The 26,353-nt window shown below is 49.9% G+C and overlaps 10 protein-coding genes across 10 annotated transcripts; 5 read left to right on the plus strand and 5 right to left on the minus strand.

Moving 5' to 3' along the window:
- Positions 1–234: 234 nt before the first annotated feature.
- Positions 235–749, minus strand: J7337_007112 (uncharacterized protein; the record flags this gene model as incomplete). The annotated part of the gene is made up of 3 exons (XM_044824767.1): positions 235–512; positions 563–641; positions 720–749. 3 exons carry the CDS (start codon positions 747–749, stop codon positions 235–237), a joined length of 387 nt encoding a protein of 128 aa, XP_044680424.1.
- Positions 750–1,297: 548 nt separating this feature from the next.
- Positions 1,298–3,946, plus strand: J7337_007113 (uncharacterized protein; the record flags this gene model as incomplete). The annotated part of the gene is made up of 1 exon (XM_044824768.1): positions 1,298–3,946. The coding sequence occupies one exon, from the start codon at positions 1,298–1,300 to the stop codon at positions 3,944–3,946; it is 2,649 nt and encodes an 882-aa protein (XP_044680425.1).
- Positions 3,947–4,715: 769 nt separating this feature from the next.
- LPD1 (dihydrolipoamide dehydrogenase precursor) lies at positions 4,716–6,567 on the plus strand (the record flags this gene model as incomplete). Its single annotated transcript, XM_044824769.1, has 5 exons — positions 4,716–4,774; positions 4,910–4,974; positions 5,028–5,119; positions 5,192–5,896; positions 5,950–6,567. 5 exons carry the CDS (start codon positions 4,716–4,718, stop codon positions 6,565–6,567), a joined length of 1,539 nt encoding a protein of 512 aa, XP_044680426.1.
- Positions 6,568–7,849: 1,282 nt separating this feature from the next.
- Positions 7,850–9,628, plus strand: J7337_007115 (uncharacterized protein; the record flags this gene model as incomplete). The annotated part of the gene is made up of 2 exons (XM_044824770.1): positions 7,850–8,082; positions 8,137–9,628. 2 exons carry the CDS (start codon positions 7,850–7,852, stop codon positions 9,626–9,628), a joined length of 1,725 nt encoding a protein of 574 aa, XP_044680427.1.
- Positions 9,629–10,937: 1,309 nt separating this feature from the next.
- On the plus strand, positions 10,938–14,273 carry J7337_007116 (uncharacterized protein; the record flags this gene model as incomplete). Its single annotated transcript, XM_044824771.1, has 9 exons — positions 10,938–11,005; positions 11,165–11,327; positions 11,435–11,602; positions 11,667–12,324; positions 12,372–13,285; positions 13,341–13,459; positions 13,508–13,587; positions 13,633–13,801; positions 13,907–14,273. 9 exons carry the CDS (start codon positions 10,938–10,940, stop codon positions 14,271–14,273), a joined length of 2,706 nt encoding a protein of 901 aa, XP_044680428.1.
- Positions 14,274–14,411: 138 nt separating this feature from the next.
- On the minus strand, positions 14,412–15,329 carry J7337_007117 (uncharacterized protein; the record flags this gene model as incomplete). Its single annotated transcript, XM_044824772.1, has 1 exon — positions 14,412–15,329. One exon carries the CDS (start codon positions 15,327–15,329, stop codon positions 14,412–14,414), a length of 918 nt encoding a protein of 305 aa, XP_044680429.1.
- Positions 15,330–16,109: 780 nt separating this feature from the next.
- Positions 16,110–17,729, plus strand: J7337_007118 (uncharacterized protein; the record flags this gene model as incomplete). Its single annotated transcript, XM_044824773.1, has 2 exons — positions 16,110–17,093; positions 17,145–17,729. 2 exons carry the CDS (start codon positions 16,110–16,112, stop codon positions 17,727–17,729), a joined length of 1,569 nt encoding a protein of 522 aa, XP_044680430.1.
- Positions 17,730–18,759: 1,030 nt separating this feature from the next.
- J7337_007119 (uncharacterized protein) lies at positions 18,760–19,883 on the minus strand (the record flags this gene model as incomplete). Its single annotated transcript, XM_044824774.1, has 6 exons — positions 18,760–18,793; positions 18,851–19,322; positions 19,386–19,442; positions 19,502–19,594; positions 19,648–19,780; positions 19,860–19,883. 6 exons carry the CDS (start codon positions 19,881–19,883, stop codon positions 18,760–18,762), a joined length of 813 nt encoding a protein of 270 aa, XP_044680431.1.
- A 3,359-nt stretch (positions 19,884–23,242) lies between these two features.
- ATG9_1 (autophagy protein atg9) lies at positions 23,243–25,208 on the minus strand (the record flags this gene model as incomplete). The annotated part of the gene is made up of 2 exons (XM_044824775.1): positions 23,243–24,550; positions 24,603–25,208. 2 exons carry the CDS (start codon positions 25,206–25,208, stop codon positions 23,243–23,245), a joined length of 1,914 nt encoding a protein of 637 aa, XP_044680432.1.
- A 164-nt stretch (positions 25,209–25,372) lies between these two features.
- ATG9_2 (autophagy protein atg9) lies at positions 25,373–26,050 on the minus strand (the record flags this gene model as incomplete). The annotated part of the gene is made up of 1 exon (XM_044824776.1): positions 25,373–26,050. The coding sequence occupies one exon, from the start codon at positions 26,048–26,050 to the stop codon at positions 25,373–25,375; it is 678 nt and encodes a 225-aa protein (XP_044680433.1).
- Positions 26,051–26,353: the final 303 nt, after the last annotated feature.

Here is a 26,353-nt window from a genome sequence, read left to right on the forward strand (position 1 = left end):
TAGCCCCTTTCCCAACTCTGCTTGATTTGCCTAATGCGCATACGCTTCTGACGGAATTGGATAGCAACGCAGCTCCGTGTAATATTTACTCTTCGTTTTGTAGAAATAATTCAAAGTCATGGTGGCTTGGAGACGTGTTTGGGTATCGCATAACATGATAATTCATTAATCCATGATATAACCTTAACCTTGATGCATGACACCACAAAACTTGGACCGTGAAAAGAAAATCGTTTATGCCGCAGCCTTCTTCTTCTTTGCCTTGGCCTTCTTCTTGCTCCTGTCTCTGGGCTTCAAGGCTGTCATGCCAGCCTTGCACACATCGGCATACCGCACGTAGAAAGCCTCCAGATCTTCGGGATTGACGACGGTTGAAAGCTTAGCTTTGTTGGAGCGATCCTTCTTGCCCTTGCCATTAGTTGCCCTGATGATGAGGGGCAGAGGCTTGCCAGGGTGAATATCTGGAGAGGGTTCCTCTTCTGAGGGACTAGGGATGTCTTGACCGTAGGTGACTGAGAGGTTTCTTAGCGGGATGAGAGATACGGCAGCTATCTATACGTACGTCGCTTCTGGCTCAAGTAGACGGCGCCATGGTCGCTGCCCTTGCGATGATTGAAGAGCTCACCCAACTTGGCGAAGAACTGTCATGATGTTAGAAATAAAGCTGCTAGACGATCGTCCGGGTCTCTCTTCATATGGAAAGGGCATTGCAGACTCACCTCGTCATGGCTCATATGAGAGTCAGCCATAGTGAATGAGAATGTCAAAAGTCGATGTATATTGAGAGATGAATGAGTGTTAGCCTACCAATATTGAGGTTGACATTGTGCCCCGCCATCATATCGGGGATTCAAGTGTGGCGTACCAGGTTGTGCCAGCATGGATCGTGGCTTGCCGCGGGCGGTGAAATCGCTACCTGTGACTTAGTGGGGCACTCACTACCACTCAGGTACCTCTTCGTCTCTTGAAATTTTCAAGGTATTTTCTGCCGGCAGAATATCTTTTCTTTTCTATATCAATTTCGATCCAAGAAAACAGATTCGCAAGATTCAGAGTGCATTAATCCAACCCTCAAGTAGAACTCGCTTAAATGATCTGATTCATCTATAATTCTCAGCAGTATCGAGACAAGATTTCGAGAAGATATTGTCCGAGTCGCAATACTCATCATTGACCGCCTGCCAGATTAGGCACAACCACCATCAAAAGGTCCAGCATTGTTGCTTAAAATTCAGTCACCTCAGAATTGTAACCCTTCAGCAACCCGGTGTTTCTCTTCCGCTATACTTCCGGCAAGATGACGTCCGCGCCGGAGCTTCAACAGAAACTCTTCAAGCGTATGGGCTTGGATGTTCCAGAACCCAAATCACAGCGCAATGGACCTAGGAGATCGGGACAGCAGTTGTCAAGAAAAGAGCAACGCAAAGCGCAACGGGTACAGAAGCGAACCCATGTCTACGCAAGAGCAACTCCACAGCGGCCACAACATACAAATCATGCTCAGAGAAGACCGAACACAACGCAGAGGATGCAACAGGCGAACAAGCCTCAATCCCGCCGCCCAAAGCAGATTAGCGATGACGAAAATGATCTCAAAGACGAGGATGAGGACGGCGCTGGAGACATTTCGTTGGACGAAGACGATGATATGGACGACCTGATGGACGATGAAGAAGACGACAACGACGAAGCTGAGGATGAGGAAGAGGACGAGGAAGAGGAAGAGAAAGAGAAAGAAAACACAAAAGCAAACAGTGGGAAGAAGGGTGTTTCGAAGGCCGTGCAGGAGAGACTCGCCCAGGACGACGCCGAGATTGAGGCCTTTGAGCGAAAACTAGGTATCAAAAAGGGACGAAAATCACTGCCTCAGTCCTTCAAAGAGGATGGCCTTGGTGATCTTCTAGGAGACGTTAGCGGCGAAGAAGACGTCAGCGACAACGACAATGACAATAAAAAGAGGAAAAATGAATATGATGATTGGCTGGCATCAAAACGAAGAAAGACAGTGGAACCTGCAGGTCGACAAAAGGTCCGCGACATGCCTGAAGATGAGGAAGAAGATGATGATATGGGTTTGGACGACGAATCTGGAGATGACGACGAAGACATGGACCTCTTGGATGAAGACGGTGAAGACGGAGGAGACTTCGATAACGAGTCATTCGGCGGTTTCGACGACGATGACGACGAGGGTGATGTTGCAGGCACCACATCAGCTCAACCGCGACAGAGAGAAAACCCCTATGTCGCGCCCACTACTGGAGTTACCGTTGCGAAATACGTCCCTCCCTCATTACGCAGAGCCGCAAATTCAGAAGAGGAGCGTAAAAGCCGACTTAGGAAACAAGTTCAAGGCTTGATCAATCGTCTTACAGATGCCAATATCTTGTCCATTGTCAAGTCTGTGGAGGAGCTTTACCAAAACAACGCACGTGGTGATGTGACAGATGTTATCACGGATGCAATCATGGCTCAAATTTGCAAGCCGGAGAGCCTCCCCGATCAATTCTTTGTCCTCACCGGTGGATTTGCCGCTGCTATTTACCGCCTTATTGGGTCGAGTTTTGGTTCGGTTTTAATCCGCCGTATTGTCGAAGATTTTGGCGGTCACTATGAGCAAGCGAGCAAGGAACAAAACGCCGAATCCGCTATTCAAAAGGAAGCTTCGAACATCTTGACACTGCTTTCGCAACTTTACGTGTTTGAGGTCATCACTTGCAAGATCATCTTTGATTACATGGAGAGACTTCTCAGCGACCTCAATGAGATCAACGTGGAACTTCTTCTGCGAATATGCCGCATGGCTGGCCGAATGTTGAAGCAGGATGATCAGCAATCGCTGAAGCACGTCTCTGGGGTCCTTAACCAGTCCGTCTCAAAAGTCGGCTACACCAACATCTCAGCTCGCACAAAGTTCATGGTTGAAACCATCACCGACCTTACCAAGGGCAAAAAGAAGGCCCGAGGCTTGGACTTTACTGTCGTCTCAGAACATGTACAACGCATGAAGAAGCGTCTCGGTGAGCTCAAGTCTCAGTCGCGACGGCTCGATGGCCTTGCTCCCATGGGCGTGGGCTTGGTCGACATTGAGGGAGCTGAGACGCGAGGTAAATGGTGGTTGGTTGGTGCCAGTGTACCAACAACTCTCCTAGATAAAAGCAAAAAGGGGCATGTAACTAATGCAGAAATGAGCGATCATGAGGACATGGACATTGTTTTGCCTGATTACCCAAAGAAGGCTCGCGCCCAAGGTTTGAGTGGAACGGCCCAGATTGCAATCTTCACAGCATTGATGACGGCATCCAATTTTGAGCACGCCTACAGACAATTTGTCAACCTGCGGCTCAAGAAGGATGACCAATTGGCCCTCGCCACTGTCTTAGTGCAATGTGTAGGCAGCGAAATGCAATACAACCCCTACTACGCTCTCGTAGGAGGAAAGGCCTGTCTGAGCAACAGCCGAATCAGGTTTGCAATCCAAGATCGATTATGGAAGATCTTTAGGAGTCTCGGAGAATCCATGTTCGGCGAAGCTCCTGAGGAGGATGAGTCGGCTGATGCTGAGCGTATGAAAGATGAGAGACGCATCACCAACGTGGCCAAGTTCTATGCGGCACTTGTTGCGGATGGAACACTGAATATTGCCATCTTGAAGCCTCTGGAACTTCCCGAGGCAAATCACTGGACATCGATGTTTGTCCAACTATTCATACTTGCTCTTCTAAAGGAATGCCGGAGCAAGAAGAAGGGCTTCGAGGAAGATACGAAGCTGGAGAGGATCTTTGCTGCTGCCCGAGACTTGCCAGGCTTGGCTGCCGGTATACATTGGATGCTACGGAAAAAGGTCCGGAAGACCAAATTGGTCAGCGCAAAGGAGTTGAAAAAGCTTGAGGGCGTTTGCGAGAAGGCGCAGATTATTGTGCGCCCAGCGGTAATAGAAGTGTAGAATACGGATAAGAGTCATAGATACTCAGGGAGGCGACAATGTTACAAATTGCCGCGGCCTGGTTCAGTCATGGGTTCAGACTCATAATGTTCATTAGCAATCATGTCGGTGAACCGGCGATGTGCTCCGTATATGAGCGGCTTTGTCTTGCAGTGACGTCGGCATCCCGAGGGACAATTGAGGTCCCCGGGGACCGGGTAGGAACGGGACACGCCGGATCCTCAAGCTGGGTTGGGGGCGACATCAGTCTTTGGGGAGAACCGTTTCGGCGTGCGTTGGGACGAAATGCCCAAATTCCCAGGCAAGACTTAGCGTGAACCACCACTGAAACCGGGAATGGATCCAAAAAGTTGGAGATATAATGCAATGCCATTCGATAACTGGGCCGGAGATATATGTCCAGGGGCCGGTTTTCTCCAACGAGGCCTACCTACCTAGGTACCTAGCAAAAGCTTTACAGGGCACGCGGAGGGGTGCTGTAGGTGGCTCCCTCACCGAATAAACGACCAATCGTGTTAGCGTGTCGGCTGACATCTTGGAAAATATTACCTGATAAACGGGCGGGCTTCTCTTTGCCGAAGCTCCCTGTAGTGCATTACAGTGCTTTGCCTTACTGGATTTACTGCCCGGGCTGTGCTTTTTAGACGGCGGGCGAGCTTTGTTGCGGCAACGCCTCAACCTCAACCTCGTCGACTTTTTCTACCTCATCCTCCCCCTTCCTCTCCACAATCCGTCTGTCCTCCATTGTCTTTCCCACACAACCCACATCATGCTTTCCAGTCGCTTAATATCACGAGCTGTTGCTCGCCCGGCTTTCCAGAAGTCTACGTACGTTAATACCACAATGCGCTTTGCGACGAATGGATCCAGGAGAAGCTTGTTCAAGCCCGCTTCTGTTGGGACCAACCCGTCGTGGAGGGAAATATGGCTCGTCAACTAACAATGTTTCTCCCCGATTGATAGGCTCCCCAGCGTTGTTGCTTCCTCTTCGCTGTCGCGATTCAGCCGTGGATATGCCTCTTCGGCTGGTATGTTACCCCCGTGCTGGTCGGAACACCACCCCGAGCAACCCGCTGACCAGAATTTCTTGCAGAGGAGAAGGATCTCGTTGTTATCGGTGGCGGCGTTGCTGGCTACGTCGCTGCTATCAAGGCTGGACAAGAGGGCATGAAGGTTGGTCTTATACGTATACGGATATTATCAAGCGGACGGAATTGGCTGACCAGATCTTTTCATCTCTTATAGGTTACCTGCATTGAGAAGCGTGGCTCTCTCGGCGGTACCTGCTTGAATGTCGGCTGCATCCCCTCAAAATCTCTCCTCAACAACTCGCATCTCTACCACCAGATTCTTCACGACACCAAGGCCCGCGGTATCGAGGTCGGCGAGGTCAAGCTTAACCTGGCCAACTTCATGAAGGCCAAGGAGACTTCCGTTAGCGGTCTTACCAAGGGTATCGAGTACCTCTTCAAGAAGAACGGCGTCGAGTACATCAAGGGTGCCGGTTCTTTCGTCAACGAGCATGAGATCAAGGTCGACCTCAACGAGGGCGGTGAGACCAGCGTTCGCGGCAAGAACATCCTTATTGCTACTGGTTCCGAGGCCACTCCTTTCCCCGGTCTTGAGATCGACGAGAAGCGCGTTGTCACCAGCACTGGTGCCATCGCTCTTGAGCAGGTCCCTGAGACCATGACCGTCATTGGTGGTGGTATCATTGGTCTCGAGATGGCCTCCGTCTGGTCGCGACTTGGCTCCAAGGTCACTATTGTCGAGTTCCTCGGCCAGATTGGTGGCCCCGGTATGGACACTGAGATTGCCAAGAACACACAGAAGATCCTCAAGAAGCAGGGTCTCGAGTTCAAGCTCAACACCAAGGTTGTCAGTGGTGACAAGTCTGGCGATAAGGTCAAGCTTGAGGTTGACTCTGCCAAGGGTGGCAAGCCCGAATCTGTATGTGTATCAAATCCAATTGCTTTGCCTACAGCTCTAACAAACATATCCAGATCGAGTCCGACGTAGTCCTCGTTGCCATTGGTCGACGACCTTACACCGGCGGCCTCGGCCTTGAGAACATTGGCCTTGAGGCTGATGACCGCGGCCGTGTCATCATTGACTCCGAGTACCGAACCAAGATCCCCCACATCCGATGTGTCGGTGATGTCACCTTCGGCCCTATGCTTGCCCATAAGGCTGAGGAGGAGGCTGTTGCCGTTGTCGAGTACATCAAGAAGGGGTATGGTCATGTCAACTATGGTGCCATTCCCTCCGTTATGTACACCCACCCTGAGGTCGCCTGGGTCGGCCAGAGCGAGCAGGACCTGAAGAACCAGAACATCCCTTACCGAGTCGGAACCTTCCCCTTCGTTGCCAACTCCCGAGCCAAGACCAACCAGGACACTGAGGGTATGGTCAAGATGCTCGCTGATCCCGAGACTGACCGCATTCTCGGCGTTCACATCATCGGCCCCAACGCTGGTGAGATGATCGCTGAGGGTACTCTGGCTCTCGAATATGGTGCTTCCAGTGAGGACATTGCCCGAACCTGCCACGCTCACCCCACACTTGCCGAGGCCTTCAAGGAGGCTGCCATGGCCACTCACGCCAAGGCCATCCACTTCTAAGCAATGCTTGAGGAACATAATGAAAAAGATAACACAGGGTCAAGAGGAGGCATCGCCAGGATAGTGCAAACGGGATAGGACCCGGGGCATTTGGGACTCTGGGTTGTGTAAATTAGTAATAATTCTGTCTGTTCAGCATGATGCCTGGAAATCACACGGCAGGATGCGTTGCTTGCGTTCCAAGATTATTTGCACTGCGTGAAAGAAGAATACAAATTCTATGATGAATGACTTAAAGCCCATCTTTCAACTTGACCGGCCAAGCCATTGATTCTTTCTCAAAAATTGTTGTACAAACTTAGTCAGGGCAAGCTTTAGATCAAAGTATCCAAAAACTGTGTAAGAGATAGATGGGCAAGACCAGCGCTCGACTCAGATATTCAGATATTATTCACATTTTCCCGAACCTATTAGTTAGCTACTCGAGTGAGTCGAATACGAATTCGAGAATGCATGTTGAATACTTTCAACTCACACAGGACCATCGAGTGACCTAGATCCGAACCCGTGTGCAACGGTGGATATATATATATATATATTTACAAGGTTGTTCAAGTCGAACCGAAAGTTTCTGGTGAGGGGATACACCAGATCAGGTCATTCTCGACCAGGAACCGGCTAGGGATCTGGCCAGGGGATATGAACATAGGTCGTTGATATTCCTAAAAGCCCATTACTGTTTTCGTCTCTTTTCGTCTCTTTTCGAGTTGTAGCTGGGAGTGAAGCATCAATTGGCTTACGCTGTTGTGAATGATGGAGAATGCAAAGCATCTGAGCTCACCAATCGGTGAACACGGGGTCTTGGGAACCCGAAGAACTTTACAATAGCGGAAATCCGGATGTCAATCGTTGTCACTGATCAAAAGCAACATGGTATCGGTGATCCATGGCCTGCATAAGTGGCGGGGTAAATCATTACCTGTCTATCCCCAATTCCACCTGAGCCCCTCCGTTACAGCGGAGAGATCGGGCCACTTTGTTAGAAGTGAGGTGTGCTACCACCTGCGCCGCTCCACCACTGCCGGTGCTAGCATATGGCACGCACTTCGCTGAAGGAACTGATAAGATGCGGTGAATTGAGCTGCATATGATTCGACAGCAAGCTTAAACCGGCCCCTTTTTAACTTACACATTTAAATCCTGTACTCCCCCATTCATCCCTCGCTTGGAGACACCCAGCCCTGGACTGTTCTGTCGTTTGGTGCAGCAGAGTCCTCCACGTTCTTTCTAGCGGTTTTGTTGTCAGAGGTATTCTTGCCTCTGTTTCAATCTGTACTTCACCATGGCCCATAGCGCTGTCGTTACAGGCCTGCCGCCTCTGGCAGGTGATGCGCCCGAGAAGATACCAAAACTTATGACCAGGGACGAGATTGAAGCCTTGATCGCTGAAGGCAAGCATGTTACTATATTCCATAACCAAGTCATTAAGATGGATGCTTGGATGCCCTATCACCCCGGAGGTGATAAGGCTATGCTTCACATGGTGGGCAAGGATGCTTCTGATGAAATCGATGCGTAGGCTACAAACAAATCCAGTGTCTACAAGGCCAATGCTAATCTGATGAATAGTCTACACTGTTTTGAGACACGCCAGAAAGTCCTGCGCTATCGCATCGGTCGAATCGAGGGAACTTGGGAAAACTTCCTGCCGCCTATCCAGGGAGGCGCTTACCGTACACACGAAGAGATCGAACGAGCTAACGCCCACCGGGAATCCCACAAAGACCAAGACTCGAGCGCTCCGTCAACCCGTGTCCCATCACCAGTCTTCGACGAGGAAGAGGCCGCCGGAGTGAGACAACGAAAGACCAACAAGAAGGACGGAGCTCGCGCACCCTCGATATCATCTGCTTCTAGCGTAGAAGAGCCAGATCTTGATGGCATGTCGTATCTTGATACCATTACTCGCGAACATATCAGCCTCGACCTCGACAAGTACCCTCCTCCCGACAAGGAAACACAAGCCAAGATCGTTGCCAAATATCGCGAGCTTCACCAGAAGGTCTACGACACAGGGCTGTACAACTGCAACTACAAGGCTTATGGAATCGAATTCTTTCGATACACTGCATTGGCAGTCGGTTCAGCTTTCTGCCTCCACCACGAATGGTACGCTCTAAGCGCCTTTCTTCTGGGTGCCCTCTGGCATCAGCTCTCGTTCACAGTCCACGATGCTGGGCACATGGGCATCACCCATAGCTACCTCGTTGATTCTTGCATCGGAGCCCTGATCGCCGACTTCATGGGAGGTTTGTCAATAGGATGGTGGAAGCGCAATCACAACGTGCACCACGTTATTACCAATGCGCCGGAGCACGACCCTGATATTGAGCACATGCCTCTCTTTGCCGTCTCCCACCGTCTCCTAGGCAGCTTGAGATCAACATACTACGAGAGAGTCATGACCTATGATGCTGTGGCAAAGGTTCTGCTTAGAGTTCAGGCCTGGACTTACTACCCACTGCTTGCACTGGCTCGTTTCAACCTCTACCGACTCTCATGGGACCACCTCATCATGGGCCGAGGTCCAAAGAAAGGGCCTGGCTTGGTTATCTGGTGGCTTGAGATCATTGGACAGGTTTTCTTCTGGACCTGGTTCGGCTATGGTCTGGTATACAACCTTCTCCCTGACAACTGGACCAGATTTTACTTTGTCATGATCAGCAACATCACCGCCTCGCCTCTTCATGTTCAGATTGTCTTGTCTCACTTTGCAATGAGCACAGTTGAGCTGGGACCTCAGGAGTCGTTCCCACAGAGGCAGCTCCGAACCACTATGGACATTGATTGTCCTGAGTGGCTTGACTTCTTCCATGGTGGACTTCAGTTCCAGGTTATTCACCATCTCTTCCCTCGCGTACCGCGTCATAATCTGCGCGCAACACAGAGGCTCGTCCAGGAGTTCTGTGACGAGGTCAACATCCCTTATGCGTTGTATGGGTTCGCCAACGGCAACCAGCAGGTTATTGGAAGGCTGGCAGAGGTTTCTCGACAGGCGGCGATCCTTGCTAAGTGCCAGCAGGCGATTCAGAACGGTGACCTTTCAGGCCATCACCATTAGACGAAACACGACCGACAGACTGGCATTTTGCTGTATATACTTGTGCTAGTTTCTGCTTGCGAAATCATCAAAAGTTCTGTTTAGATTAGACCGACGGGAACTGTCATGATAGATCGGTTGCGAGGTGCAATGATGAATTTATGAATAGTTCTGTCTCACTTTCTCTTCTCGTCGACAATCGTGATATTGTCTAAGACATTGAGATGTATCACTACCACAAAGTGTAATTGTTTGACTACCTGGTTTGGAAGCAAGCTCTGCTCTCTACAGGACAGTGTGTAGGCAAGTCTTGGTCTAGAAGCTCATAAAGTCCGGAATTGTGAGACTTGGGTCTGGATGATAAACAACAAGTGCCTTGCGGTAGGTGGTGATGAAGTGTGCCCTTAGCCTCGCCGAAGGAGCTCCTTTGAGGCTTTATTAAGGTTGGCATTGGGCAGATGAACAACCGGGCTTGCCGTCCATCACATGGGCCTAGTGGTGGTAGTTGAGTGACGTCGATTTCTCGCACGAGGGGTCACGATGAGGGGCAAAAAGCATGAAGCCTTGAGGCGTTTGATTCGTGGACGCGTGCATATTTCATGAGAAAGACATTCCGATCGTCATGCGGGTTGATATGAATATGCATGCTCTAGAATGGACTTGTTATTGACGCCGATGATGTTGTAGGAATTAGTAGATAAATATATATTGCTTTGGGATATGATAAAGTTTGTGCAAGCCTCGTTCATGCAGGCAGCAGATAAGCAAGAGTCAATGGTTAATAGCAAGTACCTTAGGCAGGTACTCTTCTACTTTTCTATAATCAACAAACAAATGAAACTCAATCTCAAGGTTCAACAGAGTTGAAACACAAAAGTAGACGCGTCCGAATAGAAGGCGTCCGTACTCAGACCATGGGCACGGAGTACAAAGTCCTAAAAGGTGGACGTCCCCCATTGGAAAAGTCGAGACTCGTGGGGCTAACTCCTTCCCTGTCCAGGTTACCATACAGTGCGTGGATGGAAGCAAGATTCCCTGCTCCATCTCAAACGAGCCAACCACTTTGTAACTTAATTCCTACCTACGACAACAGCTCCAAGCTTAAACCAAGCTCTACCTTACCTTACTTTTCTTTACCACTTCAGAGGGACTCTCGTTCGTTCTTATTCTGTCATCATTAGATAATCTGTCACCCCTACCTATCTTTCTCCACTGAGTGACCCAGCCAGCCAGCCAGCCAGCCAGCAAGCAAGCAAGCAAGCTACCTACCTACCTATCTACCTACCGCTATCTCGTCGCGCCTAGCGGACGATGTGAATGAGCTACAGCTATGGATGCCAACATCCAACGTGCCCTTAATGATAAGCTCTACGACAAACGCAAGATCGGGGCTCTGGAGTATGTCTCACTTCCCACCACAGATATCCAGTATACTCCCAGCTATTTTCTTGATAGCTCTCTGCTTTCACCTTCGCCAAGACGTCACACCTCGGTCCGATGACCTACTACCATTGCTCTCAAGCTCCACAGATGCAAATGCTGACTTTCATACCTTAGGCTTGAACGTGTAATTAGAGATCTCGTCAGTGTCAAGGACTATCAGCGAGTCCATGATATTCTGGAGCAGCTGTGTAATGACTATGCGTACGCTGTGCATCAGCCTCATGCTAGAAATGGCGGTTTAATAGGCCTCGCTGCCGCCGCTATTGCGCTTGGTCCGGTACGTTTTAATTTACGGCATCTCCCCGTCTCAATACTGGATACATTGGCAGAAGAGATCCAGTGCCTCAGTCTTCCCCAAGAGTCTACATCTAACTTACAAACCAGGAACTACCGAGATATCTCGCCAAGATTGTCCCCCCTGTCCTAGCATGTTTCACCGACCAAGATGCAAGAGTAAGGTATTATGCTTGCGAGGCCATGTACAATATAGCCAAGGTTGCAAAGGGAGAAATATTGGTGTATTTTAATAGTATCTTTGATCAGCTTTGCAAGGTATGTTCTCCCCTCCGGGCTTCATATTTGATAAGTCGACCATACTAATATGCTTGGCTTCCAGCTTGGGGCGGACTCGGAGCTGTCAGTCAAAAACGGAGCGGAACTGCTGGATCGACTCGTAAAAGATATTGTATCTGAGTCTGCTGCTTCATATGTCTCTATCCTCGAGACACCGCCGGAGTTCGATGGCGATGACAAAGTGTCGCTAGGCGAGAACTCTCACTTGCCAACAGCGTTCTCCCTGCCTCGATTTATCCCACTCTTGAAAGAGCGCATTTGGGTTATTAATCCTTTCACTCGGCAGTTCCTCGTGGGATGGATCACGTTACTCGATTCTATACCCGACCTGGAGCTTGTCACGTATCTCCCGGACTTCCTTGGAGGTCTTCTCAAGTTCCTATCTGACCAGAATTCGGACGTGAGGGTTGCCACACAAACCTGCTTGGATAAGTTTTTGAACGAGATCAAGCGCATTGCGCGTATAAAGAAGGGCATCTTGGAAAGCAAACGGTCTAAAGAGGGTGCCAAGCGGAAACGACAAGACTCAATCGATAGCGAATCGATAAACCCTGACTTTGAGGAAGGAGATGAGCTCGACTCAGACGCCGCACTCGATGATGATGACGATAGTGGAGAGGATTGGATTCCCGGACAAGATGTCGAGATAAACTACAAGGAGATTCTTCAGATACTTACTGCCACGCTCGATTCTCCGCTAGGTTTGTTATCCTTCAAGTTCCTTGGACGACGGCTGACATGGCGTAAGAGGAGGATTGTCTCCTCGAGTCACTAAGATGGGTTGTTGAATTTCTAGATATTTGCCCTGAAGAAGTCCTTCCCTTTACGCCCAAGATCCTCGCCCATATGCTTCCAGCTATGGCCAGCACCAAAGAGACCATCCATCAAGCAGCAACCCGGGTCAACACATGCCTGATGGACTATGTCGTTTCGCTCTCTGACGACTCGGAGTTGAGTCAACCGCCGCCTCCTGCTCAACCGCCTCAACACCTCTCAACCTCTCGACTGTCAGTTCCCGGAGAAAAGGGGCCCGAGGGCAACAACAGCAACAGAGCATCCCCATCAAGCTCCAGAGACCTCGATCTCCGCAGTCCTACACCTGCTCAAGGCCGCTCAATATCGACTCCCGCTGATATCAATGTTACGCAGACACAAGCTGATCTGGACTACGCCGCCGCCGTCAACTCTCTGACTCTCCTCTTCCTCAACGATCACGAAGCGACCCGGGTGGCGGCCTTGACGTGGCTTATTATGCTACACAGGAAAGCTCCCCGAAAGGTCCTCGCTTTCAACGATGGCACGTTCCCAGCGTTGCTCAAGACATTATCCGATCCCTCAGACGCCGTGGTTACCAAGGATCTTCAACTTCTCTCGCAAATCTCAAGGAATACGGAGGACGACTACTTTGCAAATTTCATGGTCAATCTCTTACAACTTTTCTCAACAGATCGAAAGCTGCTTGAAACTCGAGGAAATCTCATTATTCGGCAACTGTGTTTAAGCTTGAGCCCAGAGAGGATTTACAGGACACTGGCAGACTGCATCGAGAAAGAGGAAGACGTCGAATTCGCAAGCATAATGGTGCAGAACCTCAATAACAACCTGATTACTGCTCCACAGCTAGCAGACGTTCGAAAAAGATTACGAAACCTTGAAACAAAGGTAGGGAAACTCCTCCCAGGCTGCATTTCAAGACAAGAATACTGACAACTTCAAGGACGGTCAAACGCTATTCGTGGCATTGTTTCGATCGTGGTGCTATAATGCTGTCGCTACCTTCTCGCTTTGCTTGCTCGCCCAAGCCTACGAGCAAGCTTATAACTTGCTACAGATCTTGTAAGCGCAGGCGTAATAGAATATGCTACTTAAACTGACATGCTTCAGCGGCGAATTGGACATGACAGTCAACATGCTCATTCAAGTAGACAAACTCGTACAGCTTATCGAGTCACCCGTCTTTACTTGTAAGCGTAGTGTCCGTCATTCACTTGTCGTACACGAACTAACAGCCCGTCCAGACTTACGACTACAACTACTGGAACCTGAGAAGTACCCATACTTATACAAGTGCATGTATGGTATCCTCATGCTTCTACCGCAGTCCTCGGCATTTGCCGCGCTGAAGAACAGACTCAATAGCGTCAGCTCTATAGGCTATCTACATGCGGCACCTCGAACGTAAGTTGAAGATTGCTTTATAGTGGGCGTGTTGGGCAAGGGTTGCTTAGCTCTGAACTCCAAGCTGCATGTACTAGCTTTTGTGGTAAGCTAACCTATGGGCAGGGCTCCTCCAGCTACAAGCAGCTCCAATTTTGACAGACCCAATCGACTCAAGAGCAGGGAAGATGGGAACATACGATGGGTTGAGCTACTGGAAAAGTTCCGAAGTGTGCAGGAACGAGCTAGACGCGCGCAGCGTCAGAACAACATGGATGGTGACGAAATACCACCAATTGGGGTCAGTGAACTCCGCATTGGCGATGGAGCGGTAGACGTCAAAGGCAAGGAGACACGGGGTGTCGGCTTGCAAACGATTCCCCAGAAAGAGCCAGCACCCGCTCCTCCAGTGCCGGCCAAAAGAATTGGTTTGGGTAGGCAGTTTGGAAGGTTGGGTGGCGCCGTGGCAGGTAAAGGGCGGCGAAACCCATAGCGACTGATTCCAGTTTGGTTATATAGATAGGTATTGAGCGTTATTTGCCTGGTGTGTCGACTTGATGCGGAAGTACAGTTGACAGCGTCCAAGGTTCATTAATGTATAGTATCGGGCCAAGGATCAAATAAAACAAGCTCAGCGTCGTCGCTTAACAGGACTTTCACGTTCCACTAAGCCTTCAAAGACAGCATCACGCTGCGATTCTACAGAACGTAATTGATCTCGAAGCTCTTCGAGTTCAGCCCTGGCCACATCTGGATTGCTAGGAAGACCTTGAAAGGTGGCCAGCTGGACGTCGAGCTCCTTCTTTCGTGATAACACTGACAGGTATTCTTGTTCGTCACGAGCAAGGTCGGCAATGGTCGGGTGCGAGGAGTCGGCGGATGCAGCCAGAGCAGCAACCTTGTCTTGAAGCTCAGGTAGCTTGGCGGACAATGCCTTGACCTTGCGCTGCATGTCGAGGTTCTGTATGGCCAAATGTGCTGGAGGCTGGTAGTCATCTCTCTGTAGCTCTTTGAGAAGTTCCTTTATTCGAGCTGCTTCGTCGTCGATATGTTTGTGGAGGACCTCGACGCGGGCCTTCATCTGTTCAGCATCGTGGATGCTTGCTTGAAGTTGGCACATGCGCTGGCCTAGTGTGTCGGGCTCTGGGAAGGCGACTCCGAATTGGAGCGCCATATTGGCAATGGCATCAAGAGCGGTGTGGCCATCGGTAGGCAGGTTGTGTTCTACGGCTTCAATGAGGCCTTCCCTCAGTGGCCGGCTGGTTTTGTCGATCTTCTTCTCAGAGTCGGTGAGTTCCTGCAAAGCAGTTGCTTCAGACTTAGCTACCAGGTTACGCTCATCATCGGCAGCTTCGTTGACAGAGGCGAGAGCTAATAGGGCTTTGAGAGTGTCATTGTTGCGCTCGAAAGACGGGACTGGTCGAGGGTGGAATTTAGAGGAGAGCCAGGCGTCGATATAGGACCAGTCGCGGGCGGTGGAAGCGGCGATACGAGCAACTGAGGGAGAGAAAATGGCCGAATCTTGGCTGAGGAGACGATGATGCGCCATGATTGATTGATTGATTGATTGAGTGAGTGAGTGAGTGCGAGAGAGAGCAGGTGAATGAATGTCTCTCTCTGTCTTGAATCAAGGGGCGGGTTTGGTGTGGAAGTCTCCAAGTTTGAGGTGCATCAACAAAACAAATCAATCAATCATTGGCGGTCGAGACGGTGACGCCACAGAACAACCTAGGTCTAGGCTCTAGCTGCAGCCCGTGCCTGCCCTGTGGTTCCCGTCAATTAATAGATTTGGAGGTGGGAACCCCTGCAACTGCAGTGGCAGAAAATGATTCGGTCCCTGAGTGTACTAAGTTATAGTGCCCGCCGCTAATTCCTGCAGCCAGAACATGCTAGACTCGCAGACTCGTACCAGTAGACTCGAGCCCGACTTTGGGGGAAGGGGGGGGGCTCGTCAGGGTTGGTAGGCAAGTACTTGTGGCCACCTATGACATTCCAGACTGATCCATGTACCTGGCTGACAGAAGTTAACTTTCCCGGCTAAGTTGAGAGGTGTCGCCTTTTCCGGTTGTTGGCTTCTTTTAACAAGTAGAGTTGTCCTTTTTGTCCCTTGTCAATTGCTAGAACGCTCCTTTCTTTCTTTCTTTGTTCCAATTCCTCTATACCCGAGCAGACTTCGTCATCGTTGTCGTCGTGTACTCGTCGTCAACTATTGCACCTATTGAAGTCGATGCATTATCATTAGCACCCTTCAATCGACATATATCGCCTGCGATTTACCCCTCGACCTATCGATAGTGTACTTGGTTGGACTCGAACAAACTTGATCAAGATGCATCTCAATCTTGCTGGTCTGGCAGTGGTCGCTACGGCCTTTCTCGCAACTGCCAGCGCCCTTTCGCCGCAAGATATCCCGGCCGATCTCCCTGTTGCGAACCTCTTGACCAAGGCGCAGTCGCATCTATCCCGCGGCGAGACCAGTGAAGCCCTCATGTACTACGATGCTGCCATCGCCCGCGACCCGACGAACTACCTTTCCCTCTTCAAGCGGGCCACCGCATATCTCTCACTCGGCCGAACCTCGCAGGCAACTGACGATTTCAACAAAGTCCTGTCCCTCAAGCCTGGCTTTGAGGGAGCCCATCTTCAACTCGCCAGGCTTCGTGCCAAGGCTGGAGACTGGGATGCCGCAAAGGCCCAGTACGGCCTTGCTGGAAAGGCTCCCAAGTCGGCTGAGTTTGTCGAGTTGGAAGAGGCCAAGCTGGCAGCTCATCTAGCTGACATGGCTAGCAAGGGCGGGAAGTGGGAAGAGTGTGTCAGCCACGCCGGTACTGCAATCGTTGTCGCCAGTCGATCTCCTCATCTGCGTGAACTCCGAGCGCACTGTCGCTTCGAGCTCGGCGATGTCGAACTCGCTCTCAGCGATTTGCAACATGTCCTTCACATGAAGCCCGGTGACACTTCTCCCCACATCGTTATTTCCGCGACTTCGTTCTACGCTTTGGGTGACCTGGAGAACGGTATTGGACAAGTCAAGAAGTGTCTTCAGTCAGATCCTGATTCCAAGATCTGCAAGAAGTTGCACAAGCAGGAGAAAAAGGTTGAGAAATCATACAAGAAGATCCAGGGACAACTAAGCCGAGGCCAACCCACCACGGCGGGCAGGGCATTGGTCGGTACTGCCGATGGTTCTGGCTTGGTGCCTGATGTCCGAAACCAGGTGGAGGAGCTTAAGAAGAACAAGAGCATCCCCAAGACCGCCCGTATCCAACTTTTGGAGAATTTGATCGAGATGACTTGTCAAGCATACACCGAAGTGAGCTCTTCGGCCTCGTACAATCCCTGCATATCACTAACTCTGCCATAGTCAACCCACAAAGAAGCCGCCAAGTACTGTGACGAGTCACTACAACTCAACCCTGACTCTTTCTGGGGTCTTCTTCATAAGGGTAAGGCTCAACTAAAGAGTGAGCTTTACGACGCCGCCATTGCTACCCTCGAGAAGGCCGCCGAGATCCGCCCCGATCTGAAGGAGAAGGTTAACCCAGTCCTTAACAAGGCTCACATTGCCCTCAAACGCAGCAAGACCAAGGACTACTACAAGGTGCTTGGTGTCGAGAACGACGCCGACGAGCGCCAAATCAAGTCCGCCTACCGCAAACAATCAAAGATCTTCCACCCTGACAAGGCCGCCAAACAAGGTATCCCCAAAGAAGAGGCCGAGAAGAAGATGGCCAGCATCAACGAGGCATATGAAGTTCTTAGTGACCCCGAATTACGTGCCCGTTTCGACCGTGGCGATGATCCTAACTCCCAAGAGAGACCAAACCCTTTCCAGGGACAGGGCAACCCCTTCGGTGGTGGCGGTCATCCATTCATGTTCCAGCAAGGCGGTGGCGGCGGTGGTCCTAATATCAAGTTCCAGTTCGGTGGTCAACCATTTGGATTCTAGGAAGCACACGACAGATTTTGAAGTTTTGCAAAAGATACTACTGAGGAGTTAGATAGCGAAGGGGTCAACTACAGAGGCAGTTTTGCTTGCTTGATCGGGAGGGAGTCTTTGCTGGTATCTACGTCTTTGTCTAGAGATCAAGAAGGGCTGGGCTCTCTCTCCAACAGGAGTATAGGGGTTAATGGCGTCGGAGTTTCCGCAGATCGCTCACTTTCGTCAAGAACAGTATATAGTGAGATCGTATACCTTGAGAATTCTATCTTTATACCGCAAGTAAAGCATCCAAATCAAATCAACATGTCAATCTATCTATTTGCCTAGTTTTTTTAGTACCTCGATGAAGCGTGCGTAGTTGCTCGGCCTCGGTACAATATCACCCACCGCCGACGTCGGCGCTACAGCGACATCGCAATGGACACACGCATTGCAGCCTTGGGGAACAGACACAAACCCATTGCGCCAATCCGGATAGTCACAGCTTGTGCTAGATCCAAGATAATGTGTGAATCAAGCCCGGTTGGAAATTGTATAATGCCAAAGCATTTTCGCTTGGTATTTTGACATAAGTAATAACAGATAACCTATCATAACACTCTTCCGCTGTCTAACTGCGTGAATCAACACTCGCAATAACTCATCCGTTTCCCATCCATGTCGCCGCTCTCCGATTTTTTCGTTCGTAAAAGTGATGGTATTTCTTTATGTACACGATCCGTCGCTTGCCTCGATCTTTACTCAGCCATCGTCCTTTGAGAGGTCGTGGTCAGATGCAAAGTCGGTAGAGGTCCTTGGTATAAAGGGCTCGAACCCAATCGGGGAAGCGTCGAATCAAAAGGTTTCTGTTCAAGGGTTCAAGAGTATTTCGGATGTTGTCGTTGTAGCCGTCTCAGTCCCATAGCCATGCTCTCTAAAGCGTCCTCGCTCCCAAATCCATCTCTCATGAAGATAATCGCAGGGTGTCGAATATGGTTGCAAATCTATGCAGAGTTGAGGTCGGTCATCCAAGCATTCCAAGACTTAGATGTCATGTTCAAGCAGCATCGTTGCGCTTGATGAAATAGGACCTAGTTAGATTTAAGCATTAGTTTCAGTTACCAGTTTGATTCAGCCATGTCACATACTTTGAGAACTCATATGCCGACCAGCAGATAGCTGTGCTGGGCATTGTGGTAACAATGCGAGGTCGCACACCCTTGAAGAAGCCTTTGAACCCGGCTCTCTGATATAATAGGCGGCAGCCTCCGATAAAACTGTTGACGCTTCTCACTTCGGGGTCGGTGGAGGTTCCCCGAGTCTGGAGCATAGTCTTGATGACATCCATGGGGGTGGTAAGACCAGCAGCAAAACCACCAGCAACGGCACCGGCCAAACAATGTGTCAAGGGGTCGTAGTTCTTTGCGGGGTTCATGGCGGTTGAAATAGACTCGTATGCGAGGAACTGTAGAGCTGTGAAGGGGACTGTCATGGACAGTGTCGTGGGGTACGAGATGTAGAAAGCGCCCAAGCCCTCGGACTTGTAGACATACTTGGCGCAGTCCAGCATGGATCGGTACATCTTGCTCGAATTTTGAATCTGCATGCGCTGCTTGATGACTGTACAGGGTTGTCAGCGACCGTATTCTAGGTGCTCGAAAGGTTGCGGCGTAGGGGGCGTACCATCGAAAGGGTTCATGAACGCGTCGCTAGCAATAGTCGCAGCGGCACCGCTGGTGGCTGCAGAAATTTAGTCAGTGGCTGTCAGATCGGAAACTGAGCAGAAATTGGATATTTACCAGCAGCGAGGGGATGATGTACACCGGCCTGGTTACCGCCCATGGCATGTTTGACTGCTTCGTATGTTGCAAAGTAGACGGCATGCGCAGGACCTAAGCGGTTTTAGCAACGGTTAATAGGCCTGTCCATGACGTGGTTGACTTACCAGCTCCAACTATGACACTGGACATGCCGCGCCATAAGCTGAAGAATCCCTCGGTGCGGGCAATCTGAACGGTATTACGAATGACGCCCGAGTAGGCCGGTGTGGTGCTGGGGTTGAGGATTTGCATTCTGGTCTAAGAAATGTGTCAGACTCGAGATCGACAAAGCAAAGCAAGCAAGCAAGCATAGAGAGAGTGCAGGGTATGAGCATACCTTGATTGCATCAATGGGATACATGGCAGTGTGCTCCTGTAGGAAGACGCAAGATTAGCCCGGTATAACTTTGTATTGCTTGTCCGAGGCGAGGGATTCATACTGCTATGCCGGCAAAGGCGCCTGCTGCCATGTTCTGCAGGAGGGAGAAGTTGGGCGGGAGAGATTCATAGCTGTGCGAGAAACAGTCAATTTCGAGGCCCTGAGATGTACATGACCATCTTGATGAGGGTGCTGAGGTGTGCTCACTCGTATTCTTCGACTGGCTCTGCACTTGGCTGGGCCATGGCGGCCACAGCTTCCGATGCTCCGCCGAAAGGCTTGGTCTCGAGGGCCGCCAGGTTGGCGACTGGAGGAGGTATCGGGGCAATTGCTGCTATAAAAGTGACGGCGAGCGATCTGTGCCGTGGATGGAGTCGGCTATGTCGTGTACGGGGACTGCAGGAGGCTCAAGATATGGAGTTGCGCCGGAGGATGGTCGCTAAAACGATGACGATGTTCAAGTTGAGATAAGGCCCTAGATACTAAGTTCGGGGCGAAAAATATGGCCTCGACTTGCTGGAGCTGAAAAGACCGTGCAAAGTGGTTGCTATATCCGAGCCGTGTTCTTGATTCGCCTCGGTCTATTCGAATACACCGATCAATGAATGATGAGTACGAGTCTTGTCGCCGGCAGTTGAAGTGTAAGTAAGAAATGCAAGAAAGAAGTCCAAAGCCGAGCGGAGGCGATGGAGCAAAAAAGTAGTTCAGATGGAGGCTGGTCGTGGTGGTGGTAGTGGTGTTCTACTAGGTAGGTACCTATTCTTCTACTCTTACCTACCTAGGTTATTGGTCTGAATTGGACAGCGCGGGAAAAACTCCAGGCCAGGTTAAGTCCTTGTAGGTAGGCTCTGGAGCTAGGTACCCTCTGGGCTGTCCAGGGCAGTCCCTAGAGTCCCTCCCAAACTGCCTAGATTTTTTTTTTCCCTTTCCTCTGGGGATGAGACAGCTCCGTTTACGGCCTCGGAGTCCGGAACGGGAGCTACGGCAAGTACCCTTCCGTCAAATTATTGCTGCAAAGCTACCTCTGTCTCTGTCTGCATAACTGAGTATGCGTCTTCTCTTTTCCCCCTCCCCCCTCCTCTAGATTAGGGCCTCCATCTGTATCTGTCGTTTGAACTAGCGTCGTTCAGGGAGCTCGGCGCGTCGGCTCAGATAACAATGGACTAAGGTAAAGTTAGCAAACAGCGAGGTATTTTCCATTGCTAAATTGTGAGAAGAGGTACTTCCATGGTGTTGTCCATTTCTCCGCCATCTCCTGTTGCGCTTATTATATGCCCGCGGAAGTGCAGTCGTATCCATTATCGGTTTATCTAAGTACCTATCGCCGAAGCAGTTATGAGAGACTAAGGTAGGTAGGTATAAATAATTGTCATATGGTGGTGGACTTGGCCCTAATATCACAATTTTATCTTCAAGTACTGCAGTTACCCACGAATGCTGGCCTTGCTGCAAATTGAGGCCTGACATGTTTACCAATGGTACGGATATTCTGTTTGTATGTATTCGTACCTACATTTGATTGTCTCTCAGCTCAGCGCGCATTGGCGCCCAAGAAAGGCGTGGCAGGTCATACAGAGACACAGTAGAAAGGCCATCCATCTATCTGCACTAGACTTAGTACATAGGTAGATGCTCATCTCTGTACGTAAACTGGCCAATTTGCTTGTTTGCAGAGTGGATCAGCGTCACTTCACATCATATCATAATCCCTGTAACCGTCTTGTCGGGTTTGGAATCAAGATCAATATCAGTACATATTCTGTCTTTAGCTTACACACACACGTACACACACGAATAGCTGCCGAGGTTAACACCATGCCGTTGCGAGAAATATAAATATTTGACTGGAACACGAGGCAGAGGAATAGTTATCTTGATGCCTAGAGGGTGATATTTCCTTCTTATTTCATCCTTCATACATTCATTCATTCATTCATTCATTCATTCATTCATTTACTACTAACTTTCTCGATCTGAGGCCAAGTCAGTGGCTGGACTGGATCAACTCCACAACCTAGAGCCAGAGCACACCCATGACTAAGGTAATATCCATGGATGAGGCATCGTGACCACGCGGTGTATCCATCCGATTCATCCATCTCTCCATTCGACAAGAAGCATGTCAATTGCTTCTAATGTTTAGGCAAGGGAAAGCGTAGGGAGTTTGGAAGCTCACATTAGCATGGCAGGCGACGTTAATCAGGCTTGCTGTCAACTTAGTACTCATAGTTGAGGTTACGCGCATATCGAAGGAGATATTTGATTAGTTTGAATATTGATTTATGCCCAGACCTGTACAAACACCAGGGTGGGTGTTACGTTGGACTTGCAGCGGTCGAATCTCATCTTTCACCGAATCATGAGCCTGGTTGCAACCCAGGGATCAGGGCATGACAGGGGGTCTCACACACTGGAATTAGGTTATCAATCAGTTCGGGGACCCAATTCTCTCTCTCTAATCAATCGGTCCTCGTCAAGCTCGTCCTCAAACTGGATAGACTACCTATGTACCTACTACCCACGTTGGACTTCCACGGCAAAAACTCGTCTAGGAAATGGTCATCAGCCAAGCAGTGGAGGTTTAGAGGAACCCAGTCACTCAAAGATTGACGAATACGCATTGCAACATTGATTAATGAATGGTCCATGTTTGACTCTGGCTTATCAGACAGATGCCTGAAAGACACCGCTTATTTGTGTTTGCAACTCGTCCGAATAAGCTCCTTTTTAATATCGTCAACATCACACCCTCCTCTAAATCCCCTCTCTCATTTCCTCCATTTGCCACCTACCTACCGTATGTAGTCTCCGTGCAAGAAACTTCCCGCTGACTGTGTTTTGTTTGTGCAAGCGGCCTCGGTATTATCATCAATTACGACTCGTCGTTATCCCGAGACACATACATTTCAAGGCCTCGAATTTATCGCCCCAACCCCGATCTTCTCGTTGGAATTTGTTTGCCTGTCGTATAAACCTGAGAGTACCTAGCAAACCAGTTTGTACAGTTTCCAAGAGCTCGATAATGGGTACAATGTTTTACTCTAAATATACGTAGTGGGCTTACCTATTCATTTATAGGTACCCAAGAGTCTGCTCCTGCCACCCAAGTACACTGACCGACGCTCCGATGCCGAATCCTTCACTGCCAGTCACAAGACAGATAGTCGCAATAAACAAAACCCAATCTATGCAAAGCGCCAATAAAATCCACCTCCGTTTTCCAAGGAGAAGGGTATTCCGGGGAGATAACTTCCAGTATTCGCCTTGACGCCATGTGGTTCACCCAAAATGGGAAGATAAATGAATGAATGAACCCCCCTCCCCCCGAGAGATGTTCTATATCAGACCATGCCCCCACCGCGCCGGGATCGCTGCGTTTGCTGAAGCTGGTATATCATGCCCAGTACCCCTTCACCAGGATCGTCTGTATTGGCTGCACTGTTCTCCCGTGTCACCCCTTTTGCGGGGGACGTTTCCCAGGTCGATTCACCTAGTTCCCCCCCTGGCTCGTACAGTTCGTCATCGTCCCCAGTTCGCCTCATGGCGCTATCTTCAGCTTCTTCAGTTATTTGGCTTTCCCCGCGGAATCCTCGCGGATACCTTGACCAATGAAGACTACGTGCACCCATGTTCACCCCAGCAGGTTGATGATGTTGATCCAACAGGACAGACGCCATTGGGGAGGGCTGTGGTATTGGTCCCGTACGTGGACCTCGTCCACCGGGGGCTCTACTTCTGGCACGTCCCGTTTCCGCGCGACCAATATGAGAACCCTGCATGTCTGCTCCTAATGATGGAGAGGCAAGCCCTGGGAAAGCTGGAGGTGGGTGAAAGGCTGGTTTTCCTCCAAACGGTGTATGACCGGGAATACCAGTCTTGGGGTTGGTAACGTAGTTGTCAAGGAACCCAAAGTAGGATGCGGCCATCTTGTTGTGCTTCGTTGAGTAGTAGTCCTCACGAACATCCGGTCGTTGCCCCTGATGGCCCGTATTTCCTGGTCCTTTCTGAAAGTCGAATACCGCAAAGGAGCAGACATAGCCAAGGCCGTCAACGTGGATTGTGAATTCGCGGAAGAAATCGACGATCTGGTCACTGCACTTAGGCAGTGAAAACAAGAGCAACATAGGCGTCGTCACTATGCCCATCACCTCCTCGAGGAAAATGACCACTTTCATCTTGTAAAGCTCTGCAAATTCCTGTTTAACCTCGAAGCTGTGAAGCTTATTCTTCCAGTGATCGGGCATGTAGTGTGTGTACTCAATCACATTCATCAAGGCATATTCGGGATTGAATACTAATGTCTCTTCGGACACCATTCCTCGGGTGATAGCCCAAATGGCACCAAAGATTCCGAGATAGAATAGGACTGGCCTGTCTTTCGTGATCTCGAAGTTAATAAAAAGCTCCGAGTCAAGAATAGAGCCTACAGCGAGAATGGCAGTAATTGCACCTGTCATGAAGGCGATAGTTCGCGCAATATCTTCAGTCATCCTCTTGGGGAACTGATCGATATACCGAGTGGCGAATGGATAAGACATGTGCAGCCTTTCGTAAAATATATGTGGCAGTTCGTTGAATTCGCGGAATTTCCATTCTGCTAGAGAAGTGTACTTGCGCGCTGCAGCTTGCTTGGGATCCTTTGTGTACTCCTGTACCGGAATTAGCTTTCGAAGAACAGAGTAACTGGGCTAAACTACTGACATAATAATAAGTGAAGAAGTAAACAATGATAACATATGCAAGCACAACAGGCGCGAAGATAAGATTTAGAAACCCCGCGAACATCAACCGCTGCTTCAGTTTTTGGCTCAAGAGACGTCTGCGATCCGGGCGCAAAAAGTCCTGCTGAACTTGGCCTAACTCGTTGAAGGCCATATCAAGGATGCAGTAATGAAGATACCATTCCATTGTCTTGGAAAATAGCTGGCGGCCGCGAAGAAACGGAACTGGCAAAGACAAGTTCAGGACATCCTTGTTGATCATCGCAATGAGGTAATTCTCTTTGCGCATGAGTCGATTAGCAATATCGTGTGCATCAAGCCGTTCTTTCGACTGGCTGCCAATAAACTGTCTCAGTTTCGGTGTGATGTTTGTTGCAGTCTTCGGGTTCTGTTCACGCAGCGCCATGATACGAGCCACAATATCCTGCCACGAAACAGTTTGCATGTCTTGTTCCGGAATATCCAGCAAGTAAATGTAGAAGTCCCTGATGTAGAGGAGGCGGCGAATCTCCACAAAGTATTGTACACACTTCCAAATGAAGAAGAATGTGTAAAGCCAAATCGCCAGGTTCCAGAGACCCGACATTTTGCGCGTACATTGGGGAACTACAACCTCATGTAAGGATTTGCTGTGTGGAATCTTTGAATAGTCAATGCATTGACAAAGGAAGGTGAGCAACACCGCGACGAAAAGTGTCTCTCTGAAGCACCGATTAGCCACTCATGTTTCGCACCTTGGTGGCCGAATACTTACAAGAGCCATAGAGCGTTAGCACACAGAATGCACCACAGTCCCCCACCTTCATAATAGTCGTAAACATCCCGCATAAAGCTGTCTAGATTTGAGGTGTTAACCCATCGCCAGAGTGCTTTCTCCCTCGGATTACTCGCTATCAAGCCCCTAGCCACGGGCATAGGTTGTGGTCCAGCGGGCACCCCATACCTATTCTCTTGATGAAGTTGTTGCTGAGCTGTGGCTGCTTCCCACTGCGCCCTTGCCCGTGCTGATGATGGGCCTGCAGCTTCTAGACTTTGGGGATTGTTCGATGGTGCTGCTCGTCTGGGCGATGTGGGGGGTAAGTCTACTACTTCGTTTGGCTCCATGAGTAACGATGCCGGCACCTCGTTGTCACCGTCGTCGTCCTGCTGGTGCCATCGCGGCGAGGGTCCACCGGGACTTTGCGCCTGCTTCCTTAGTGCCTTAGCCCTTCCTTTGCCCTTTGGTTTCAGAGCTGCACTTTCTATTGTCATGCGGCTATCGCCAATATCGAGTCCTTCGGGATGAAAATCGTCATCAAATTGATGACCAAGGTTCTCTTCATCGATGCCGGGATCGTATTCGTCATCATCGCCAGAACGGAGCTGTTCATAAAACGACCGTGACCCTCTTGCGGAGAATTTCGATCGGGAGAATAACTTGGAGGACATATCGAGTTCTTTCGATGAATCAAGCGTAAAGATAGGTGGGCATGTTGGTTTGGGGTCGAGGCGGTTCGAAGGCGATTGATGATGTTGATGCTGGATTGTTGTCTTGCCGAAAATGGGAGACGAGGAAGGGTTGCTTCCTTCCACCTTGATGATGGAATAATTGGACTTGAACTTTGTTGAACTTGGTGATCCAAGAATTACGGCGAACGTAGCTTTATTCGTTAAATGATAGTGAAATATGGAGGATAGGTAACCCAAGGTCACGAGGGGACGTTGATCACGATAAGCGTGACCCAAGGCACA

This window comes from Fusarium musae, chromosome 5 (genome assembly GCF_019915245.1).
Source record: "Fusarium musae strain F31 chromosome 5, whole genome shotgun sequence".
NCBI classification, from domain to species: domain Eukaryota; kingdom Fungi; phylum Ascomycota; class Sordariomycetes; order Hypocreales; family Nectriaceae; genus Fusarium; species Fusarium musae.